This window comes from Nicotiana sylvestris, chromosome 9 (assembly GCF_000393655.2).
Source record: "Nicotiana sylvestris chromosome 9, ASM39365v2, whole genome shotgun sequence".
NCBI classification, from domain to species: domain Eukaryota; kingdom Viridiplantae; phylum Streptophyta; class Magnoliopsida; order Solanales; family Solanaceae; genus Nicotiana; species Nicotiana sylvestris.
This window is the reverse complement of record NC_091065.1, coordinates 26,431,138-26,442,293: the sequence shown is the minus strand read 5'-3', so window position 1 is coordinate 26,442,293 and position 11,156 is coordinate 26,431,138. Positions and strand designations below refer to the sequence as shown.

Below are 11,156 nucleotides of genomic sequence, written 5' to 3'. Positions count from 1 at the left end.
GCCACTCTCTCTATAAGGCCCACCAAATGGACTAGAGCGTCCTGAAGCACTAGGGTGGCGATGAATTCCTTCGGGACCTGAATTGGTCCGACAGGTATGGTCCGAGCTAGAGCCTTCTCATCAAAATCCACCCGAGGCTCCACTACTGGTAGTACTGCTCGAGCTCTACGCTAAGCTCTACCTCAACATCGACCTTTGCCCCTCGTAAGAGCTGCCACTGGGGGCTCCGGCTGCTGTCCAGCTGCGGATACAGTACGGGTTCTCGCCATCTGTGAGAAAATAAGAATAGAAGAGTCCAATTATCACTGATAGAATAAAATCGCTCGCCAAAGAAGAATAGAAGTGAAATTGTTCTTAAACTCCATAGCCTCTAGAAGATAAGTATAGACCTCTCCATATCAATCCTCTAGACTCTACTAAGCTTGCTCGTGACTCGTGAGACCTAAGTAACCTAGTGCTCTGATATCAACTTATCACGACACGAAATTTTTACCTTCGAAATCGTGATGGCGCCTAACATTTCATGTGCAAGCAAGCCAACGTTAGAACAATTTATGCATTTTCAACAATTCAAATTGAATAATAAGAATGAAACTAAAATAACTGCCTTAATCTAAAATATAGTGCGGAAACCCATAACAACTAAAATATCTAATACAACCCTGGACGTTGGACCTAGTGTCACAAGTGCACGAGCTACTAGAATAGTACACATAAAGGTCTGATAAAACATAAAGTAGTCTGAGGAAAAATACACAACTAATAAAAATGAAAGGGGACTATAGGGGTTGCGCATGCCGAGCAGTTGTACCTCAAGTCTCCACATTACTAGCCAACCCAAGCACGCTAATAACCACCACTGGGACCGACTCCAAAATTTGCATAAGAAGTGCAGAGTGTAGTATGAGTACAACCGACCCCATGTACTATGTAAGTGCCGAGTCTAACCTAGACGAAGTAGTGACAAGGCTAAGGCAGGTCACTTACACTATAACCTGTACGCAGTACAAAATAAAGAAAAGAAAGGAAAATAAGGAGCGAAATAAGGCAGTTAACTGAAGAAAATAAATCAATCCTCAAAGAAAATCAGTGAAGGTCAGAATTACCAATCATTATAGTTTCGTATGAAAACACCGAAAACCAACACAGCACAAGGAAATAAAAATATATAGATTGTTGCAGCGCACAACCCGATTCCACCGTACAACACAATCCTCCCTTATTTCACCGTAACAATATCAACAATCATAAATAAATATATGTTGCAGTGCGCAACCCAATCCCACCATATAACAAAATCAATATTATAATTCACCCTTATTTTACCGTATCAATCCACCCTTATTTCACCCGTTGTGGCGTACAACCTGATCCCACCATATCAGTATCAAATATTCAATGAGTACAATCAAATCAACAACTCAAATCATAAGATCCTCTAGGATTGATGAATATGAAGTTGAATCGGAAAGGAAACATTGTACCAACTTGGGAATTCCCATATGTAATACTATACGGCAAAACAATTCCAGTAGATGGCAGTTAAGAGGTGCAAGTAAGTCAATTAAGGCAAATAGCAGCGAGTCATGAAAACATGAAAAGGTCTAACATTTTTAACATGAGAAATAATGATTAACAAGTAGCAAGTAAAGCATGGGAGGCCGTTAAGGCACATAACAGTTAAGGCGTGGAAGGAAATAATTAAGGAAAAGCGGAAAATCAGGGAAACAAGTAATTCGGCAGCATATAAGCACCCGCCACCTCGCATATATGCTGCAACACATGAATTTCACATAGAACATAGTCCGAGGGTTCTTAGTTCCCTCAAATAAAGGTTAAACTCAACACTTACCTCGCTCCAAAACTGACTCAAAGCTCAACCACGGCTTTGCCTTTCAAACAAGTCTCCGAACCAACCAAATCTAGCAAATCATCAACCAAACGATTCAAAATAAGCCTTAGGAACTACCCACGGATGCAAAAGGTTTAATTTAGGTCCTTATTGAAAAAGTCAACAAAAGTCAACTTCGGGCCCGCTTGGTCCAAACCTGAATTTCGACCAAAACCATATTACCCATTCACTCCCGAGCCCGGTTATATAATTTGTTTCAATATCCAGCCTCGATTTGAGGTCTAAATTCCAATTTTACAAAAATTCCTAATTCTACCCAAATCCCCAATTTCTACCATGAATATCCTAGATTTTAGGTTGAAATCTTATTAAATGTAATGGGTAATTGAAAGAAGGTAGGTTAGAATCACTTATCAGTGAATTGGGGAAGAAGAGCTCTTGGAAAAATCGCCTCTAAGATTTATAGGGTTGGAAATTTAAAAGAATGAGAAAAATCCTGTCTAAGTCAGCTTTTACCCAGCTATAGATGTCGCAATTGCGATATCTTGTTCGCAATTGCATTCATCGCAATTGCGAGAAAGAGGTCGCAATTGTGAACTCCTCTCAGAATCCCAGTAATCACAATTGCAGTAAAATGGTCGCAAATGCAAACCCTGATGCCCTAGAAATTGCAGACCTTTTCTTCGCAAATGCGAAGATCATCAAAATGTGTTGAGTCGCAAATGCGATTCTGCCTTCACAAAAATGGAAGTGGCAAGTTTGCAATCGTGAACTTTACCTTGCAAATGCGAGAATCCCCCAGCCATGCCCAGGCTCGCAAATGCTAGGCTCATAAATACGAAGGTTTCTTTGCAAATGCGAACCTGTAACAGACACCAGAAACACAATGCATCAGCTATGAATTCTAAATCTAAAAACTTTCTATAGCCTATCCGAAACTCACCCGAGCCCCAGGGGCTCCAAACCAAACATGTACATAAGTCCAAAAATATCATACGAACTTGCTCGTATGATCAAAACACTGAAATAACATCTAGAACTATGAATTAGACATCAAATCAAATAAAATTTCAATGAAACTTAAGAACTTCTATTTCAACAACCAGACATCCGAATCACGTCAAACAAACTTTGTTTTCACCAAATTTTGCATACAAGTCATAAATATAGTAATGAACATATACCAAGCTCCGAACAAAAAATCCAGGCCTGTAGCAATAAAGTCAAACCTTGGTCAAATTTCTTCAAATACTTTTAACCTTTAAACTTCAAATTTCGACAAAAAGCGATAACTCGAGCTAGGGACCTCCGAATTTGATTCCGGGCATATGCCCAGGACCCAAACCATGATACGGACCTACCAGGTTCATCAAAACATGGATCCAGTTTCTTAAAATATTGACCGAAGTCAAATTAAATAGATTTTTAAAGCAAAATTTCACATTCTATCAATTTTTCACATAAAAGCCTTCCTTAAAAAGACACGGACCACGCATGCAAATTGAGGAAGGCTTAAAGAAGCTATTAGAGGATTCAAAACGCAGAATTAAGGTTTAAAACTCTAGATGAATTATCGGTTCATCACAATATCATCCGCAAATAACATACACAAAGCATCCCCCTTGAATGTGGCGCGTCGGTGTGTCCAATAAGGCAAATAAGAATGGGTTAAGAGCCGACCCCTGGTGAAACCCCATCACAAATGGAAAGTGTTCTGAACCCCCTCCCCCATCGGTCCTCACTCAAGTCTTGGATCCATCATACATGTCCTTAATCACCCTAGTGTAAGATACCAGAACACCCTTAGCATCCCAACACCTCCATAGGATCTCCCTCGGAAGTTTGTCATATGATTTCTCTAGATTAATGAACACCATATATAAGTCTCTCTTTCTCTCCATATACTACACCACCAACCTCCTTACAAGGTAAATGGCTTCTGTATTCGAACGTCTGGCATGAATTCGAGCTGGTTTTCGGAATTAGGCATGCTCTTCCTCACCCTCACTTCCACCACTCTCTCTCAGACTTTCATAGTGTGGCTCAGCAGCTTGATACCCCTATAGTTATTATAATTTTGGATATCTTCCTTGTTCTTATACACAAGAATCATCATACTCCACCTCCATTCCTCAAGTATTTTCGTCGTCCTAAAGATGGTGTTAGACAACCCAGTGAGCCATTCCAAGCTAGCTCTACCCACACTCTTCCAAAATTCTACCAGAATTTCATCTGGCCCAGTTGCTCTCCCCCTGCACATCTTATGCATAGCCACCTCGACCTCCCCTATTTTTATTTTCCTATAAAAACCAAAGTCACGACAACTCTCAGATGCTCCAAATTATCCAACACAATACCCTTATCCCCCTCTTCATTTATTTTATGGAAGTATGTCTTCCATCTACGTCTAATATGCGCCTCATCTATCAATACTCAGCCATCCTCGTCTTTGAAGTACTTCACCTTATCTAAGTCACGGTCCTTCCTTTCTCTCACCTTGGCTAGCATGTAAAACTTCTTATCTCCGCCCTTGTCACTAAGTTCTTCGTACAAACATCCAAATACCGCCGTTTTAGCCGTCATAATCGCTAACTTCGCATTTTTCTTGGCCCTCTTATACCACTTCTTGTTCATCCTCTTCGTACTTGGTCTCCACCAGTTTGACTCAAGAATATTATGTTGAGAGAATTATTAAAAAAAATTGACAATTTTGATATGGTAGCTATAAGAACTTTGTATGATGCCAGTAGTCAATTAAAAAAGAATAAGGGAAATACTGCAGATAAAAATAAATATTCTAAAATTATTAGTAGCCTAATGAATTTGATGAATTTTACTAGACCTAATATTGCATATGTTGTGCCTAGATTGAGTAGATATTCAAAATCTGAATCATAATCATTGGAATGCATTAGTAAGAGTAGTGAAATATTTGAGAGGTACCATTAACAATAGTATCATATATAGTGGATTTCTCATTGTATTAAAAGGATACAATGATGCTAACTGGATATTTGATTCAGATGAGACAAAATTCACTAGTAGATATGTGTTCACCTTTGATCGGGGTGTTATGGCATGGAAATTAGGTAAACAAACAATAATAGCTAGATCGACCATGAAATCTGAGTTTGTAGTAATGGAATTGGCTGGCAATGAGGCCGAGTGGTTAAAGAACCTTTTGGCAAGTATTCCACTAGGAATTAAACCAACACCTTCTGTGTCGATGCATTGTGATTGCCAAGCTGCAATAATCATTGCTAAAAATTAAATCCTTCAATGGAAAGAGTAGAAAAATTTGATTGAGACATAATGTGATAAAGCTTCTGCTAAGAGATGAAACTATTTTCATAGATTATGTGAAATCAGAAGTGAATTTGGCCTATCCTCTGACTAAATCTCTGGGAAGAAAAATAATATCTGAAACATTGAGGGAAATAAGATTATTGCCAATTTGAGTTATATCAACAATGATGGTAACCCAACCTATGTGATTGGAGATCGCATGAAGTAGGTTCATATATGTAATGACATATTACTAGTTGATCAAATGTGCACTATTAAACTATGTCCCTTCCTATGGTGTGTGTATATAGTGCTAAACTACAATGAATGGGAGGTTGAGTTATTAAACTCTTAATCGAATAATCCATAGCCTTTTATATATGGTGTATTGCATTGTAGAATACACTTGATGAATAGACCTATGTGAGTGTGGAGTGGAGCCTCTCCTATGAAATTTATGGGAAAAAATTTCTAGTTCACTCATGAAAATCAGGCATGCGCGAGCCCTATTGGTGCAAACCGCGATAAGAAATAAAACGTGTGGTGGTATAATGTGATAGATAATACACTAAACTTACAAAAGAATTCTTAGTTCATGATGATCTAAACTTCACTAATTGTTTTATAAGTTTAATCTTATTTTATCTAGGTCTGGTTTATAGTCCAAGAGACACCAGTTTCGACGCGTTATGCCCATTTGTAAAACTCCATCGAAACTTCTTATTTTATTCTATTCCTCTTAATATTATTTTTGAGCAATGTGTAGGATTGTTAGAAAAAGTAATTTTAATATCTCAAAAAAAAATATTCAAAATCATATCTAGTTCATTCTTTAAATATTATGTTAATAAGTCTTTATTATACTACTCAATTTGAATACAATTTGAATATATTTTCAAACATCTGAATAATGATTTTGTAACTAAAATGTAATATTCCTCTTGAATAGTCTTAATGGCTAATTATTCATAAATTATAACGTTGGCTTTTGACAGTTGGGTCTCACATTTTGAATGTATTTAAAATTGCTTTTATGAGCTACTAAAGTTGACAGTTATAACTTTTGTCAACATATCCTATATATATCCTATTTTCCACGTCGAAGGAAGTGAAGGAAAAGTAACAAAGAAACAAGAGTGAACATTTTCTTTTTTTCTTCTTTTCTTTTCTGCTGATTTCTTTTAATTCAATCTTTGTTGTTTCTGCTCCTAATTTTTACTATAAAAGTTTATTGAATTCTAAGGGATACGCCTAATTTATTCATTACTGTGTGGGCAAAATATTTTTAAGAACAATATTCTTGACATGCCTTAAGCTAACATTTATTCTCCATAACTAATTTTTCTAACATATATAACACCAAATATAACACCAAATATAGTAGTTTCAGAAGAACAATTATCTAAATACAAAAAATATTTTTTAATTTTTTTTTTAAAAGTTTCTAAAACAACATACATTAGTATTAACAATTTTAATTCTATTATAGCAATTTGAACAAAAAATATGCTTATTACCTAACACTACTTACTTTCAAGTTTAGTACTTCTATTTACTTTACACTACTTGAAATAAACAAGAGGATGAGCTATCCAATTTTTCTCTCTTTTTACTTTCTATTAGTTAGCGGTCAATTCAACACCCCCCCCCCCCTCCCCCAATCATAATCAACTTAAACTAGCTAGGCTTTTTCTACTTGAACGATTTACTCGAAGAAATCAAAAAAATCTTTCTGGGAAAAAATGGATCTCCAGCCTTATGCAACTCAACACACGGTATCACCCAAACCCTCAGAGATTGATCAAGACATGATCAAACTAACCTTCAAAGAAATGTTAACCACTTCAAATCCAATGCTCTTCACACCTATTGATAATCAACCCAACATGGATTTCCCAAGTATTGGCTCAGAAGAACTCATGGTTGTTCATACAATTTTAACACACACTGGGTATCAAGTTCATCTCACTCACTGAGGAGGAGAAACAAAGAATTTACGAGCCATGGAAAAATTCCATCATTGTGAAGCTGGTGCGCAAACGAACGCTACATCACTATCTAAAGAAAAAAATTCAAGAACTATGGAGACCAACGGAAGATTTCCAATTAATTGTTCTCGGAGAAGACTACTACATCATTAAATTCAAGAGGAAGGAAAATATGGATAAAGCTATACAACAAGGACCTTGGTTCATTAAAGGGCACTTCCTCTCCATTACAAGATGGAAGCCAAATTTTGTTACTACCAAGGAGAAAGTAACAAATTTGGCAGTATGGGTTAGACTTCCCCAATTGTCTACTAAATTTTACGATGGGAAAATCCTGAAAAAAATTGGTAATGCAATTGGCCGACTACTAAAAATAGACGTTTGCACATCAACCACCCTGAGAGGTTGTTATGCAAGACTATGTGTGGAGCTCCTGTTGGAAATCCCAGTCCAACCCTTTGTCTATGTTGGCCACCACAAACAAGTAATCTATTATGAAGGAGAAACTTTTCTTTGTAAAAGTTGTGGACGGCTGAGACACATAGCAAAACAATGTACTTACATATTCACTCAATAAAGGACAATGAAGAACCAAACATGGAGCAATCAACAACAATAAAGGCTGAGAAGAAACAAGAAAAATGGAAAACAGTTTCTTTTACCAAAGGAAAGCAACAAGGTGCAAAAGGTAATCAAAGGCACATCAATGCAAATCCGAACAAAAAATCAAATGGCCCAGGTATCTCAGTTAAATTGTTCAATGCCAACATTGGTAAGTACTTAGATACACAACTCTTGCAATACAAATCTAAAGATCATAAGAATACTTCTCCTTCATTACATACACACAATTCAAAATCTACGGCCACTATGGATGGAGAACAAACCAACTTGACAACAAAATATAACTTTTCCCTTCTAAGTGAAGAGCCAATGGTTTTGGAAGAAACTACCAAGGGAGAAAAAATTCAAAAAGAAAATATTAATAATTTCCATGTAATTGAACAAATGTCCTCAACTAACAAAGACATTGACATGTTGGACACAAACATGTCTTCTTCTATTAGTCCTACTAATCACATTAACAAGGTGTCCATGCAAGATTACCATCTAACTGACCATACTACCCCTATTAATAAACACAATGAAATTGTCAAAACTAACCTGATGGGTTTTTAATGTCTTAAACTTATGCTTCTTATGTTTTGATAATCTAACAAACTTGTTGTGAAAAACCAGATAGAGAACCTTGTCCCACAGGATACACATCTCATGTGAACTATTCGAAGCCTGAAAATCAGCAAATGGATCAATAACCACAAGGTGGAACACAACAGGGACCCGATACGTTGGTCCTTTAGGGTTCTCTGACAAAAGCACAAGTCAGTGACTGTACGCATTCAATATAAAGAGGAACACAACAGGGACCTACTCCCTTAGGGTTCTTTGACCAAAGTACAAGTCGAGTGCACAGCCGGAATACAGCAGAAGAAAGTGACCATCTGACAACTCTTACAGAAAGAGGAACACAACTAGGACCTGATCCTAGTGTATGTACTGACAGAAGTATTAGGACTGGTTCGTTGGTATGTCCTAACATAAAGCACAAAGTCCAACTGGAATGCAATTGCCTAGAAGTGGTTGTGCAGACAGTGCAACAGTCACTTCTCACTGAGAAGAAGTACACCAAGAGTTGACACCACTATATATCGTGATATCTTCTATGATAAAACAACCTGGTGCAAGATACACCATCACTTGTGCATTCAGTAATATTCTCTCAAGAAGAAGAAGCATCGATCCGGCATTGAAATCACTGGTGTGTCAAGAACAAGAAGACAACTCCAATAAGGATCAGTTTCTAAACAAAGTCGTATGTATATCCATAGTTGAGTTGTAATCTTGTTAATTGTTCTACATTGTAATTCCAAGTTTGATTTCTTAGAAGCGCTGTTTTAGGAACAAACAAAATTCGTAAACTTTAGAGTTTATGTTGTGACTAGAAATAGTCATAAGTTAAATCCTCTATGACTAGGAGAGTTAGAGAGTGGCTTGTGGTGGTTGCATCACAAGTTACTTTAAAGTCTTTGCAATAGGGAGATTGCAAAGTGGCTTATAATAGGTAGAAAGTTAGTTGAGTTAAAATCCTACAAGAGTAGGTCGTGGTTTTTTGATCCCCTTGTGTGGGATTTTCCACGTAGAAAAATCTCTTGCCTTCTTTACTTTCAGCCTTTACAGCATTCTACGTATCAGTCTCATACAGGATCAGGTACTCTATAGTTTGGTGGACTCATATAAGCTATCAATTGGTATTATAGTAGGTTCCTCCTATCAGGCTAACACCTAGGAAGGATCCTAAATGGCTGCTCCACCAAACTTTGAAGATGGACAATCAACCTATAGACCTCCCAGATTCAATGGTCAATACTACGACTGGTGGAAGACTCGGATGTATGATTTCATAATGGCTGAAGATTTAGAACTGTGGGACATCATTTGTGATGGTCCACATGTTCCCATGAAGAAACTTTAAGAAATAGGACCATTCGTGCCCAAAGGGAGAAGAGAGTATAGCGACACTGACAGAAAAGCTGTAGAAAAGAACTATCGTGCCAAAAAAATCTTGATGTGTGGCATAGGACCTGATGAGTATATTAGAGTATCAGCTTGTGATACTGCCAAGGAGATATGGGAAGCCTTAAAAACTGAACATGAAGGAACCACTCAAGTCAAACAATCCAAGATCGACATGCTCACCACTGAATACGAGCTCTTCAGGATGAAGGATGATTAGTCCATACAAGATATGCACACCAGATTCACCTCCATCATAAATGAGCTTCACTCACTTGGAGACGTCATTCCCAGAAACAAGCTTGTAAGGAAAATTCTCAGTGTTCTACCTGGGTCTTGGGAAAGTAAGGTAAATGCCATCACATAAGCTAAAGATCTATAGACTCTGACTATGGATGAGTTGATTGGTAATCTGAAAACATACGAGATGAAAAGAAAGAAAGACAGTGAAAGAATAGAGACTAAGAAGGAAAAGAACCTGGTGCTTAAGGCTGAAAGGAGTGATTCAAGTGATGAAGAGAGTGACATGGCCTATCTTACTAAGAGATTTCAAAAAATGGTTCGAAGAAATGGTGGCATACCAAAGTGGGGCAGTTCAAGCAAAACAAGGAACAACGATCTTTGTCACGGATGTGGAAAGCCAGGGCATTTCATCAAAGACTGCTCTCTCGTAAAACAGGAGCAGTACAAGCACAATCCTAACAAGCTGGAAGAAGGAACCTGGTTCCACAGAAAAGATTCAATCGAAAAAGTGTTGCAGACAATATCGTTAAGTAGGCTCTTGCTGCTTGGGGAGACTCCTCAAGTGAATTCAAAAGGGAATCAGATGCAGAAAATAGTTCCATGATGGCAGTGGAAACTGAAGCAACGAAGTACGATTCACTATTCGCGTTGATGGCTCAGTTAGATGATGATGATGAAGACGATGAGGTAAATTTTAGGGATGTTCAGAGAAATCTAAAATCCTATACCTTTAAGAAACTAGGGTCTTTATCAAATGTCCTAATTAACGCTTATTATAATCTTGTAAATGATAAGGAGATCTTGACTGAAGAACTAGGGGAGGCCGAACAATCTAGAGATGGTCTAGTGGACTTAAATGAAACCATAGCTAATCTTGAACTAGAGAAGGAGGCCCTAAATGAAAAAATAACCAGTGTGGAGAATAAGAGAAATGATCTTATGGTAGTAGTTGTTGATCTAAAAGAAACAATAGAAGGTCTTAGCAATGAGAAACATTCCTTAGAAGAAAAAATTGTCTCCACTGAAGAGGAAAGAAATGACCTTCTAATGATATGCGCTGATCTAGAGGAAACCATTGAGGGACTTAATAGAGAACATAGGAATGTAAGTCTTGGGAGAGGGAAAGAAGTATCCAGTGAGTCACACATCTTGCTGGAAAAGGAGTTAACTGCTGTAAAAACTAGTCTTTGCAGTGAACTCGAGAGGAATCAGCA

General features: G+C 37.4%; 2 protein-coding genes across 2 annotated transcripts; both read left to right on the top strand.

Annotated features, from left to right (window-relative positions):
* Positions 1–9,484: 9,484 nt before the first annotated feature.
* Positions 9,485–9,919, top strand: LOC138877364 (uncharacterized). Its single transcript, XM_070156969.1, has 2 exons — positions 9,485–9,629; positions 9,684–9,919. The coding sequence occupies exons 1-2, from the start codon at positions 9,485–9,487 to the stop codon at positions 9,917–9,919; spliced, it is 381 nt and encodes a 126-aa protein (XP_070013070.1).
* Positions 9,920–10,090: 171 nt separating this feature from the next.
* On the top strand, positions 10,091–10,546 carry LOC138877363 (uncharacterized). The gene has a single exon (XM_070156968.1). The coding sequence runs from the start codon at positions 10,091–10,093 to the stop codon at positions 10,544–10,546; it is 456 nt and encodes a 151-aa protein (XP_070013069.1).
* The last annotated feature ends 610 nt before the right edge of the window (positions 10,547–11,156 follow it).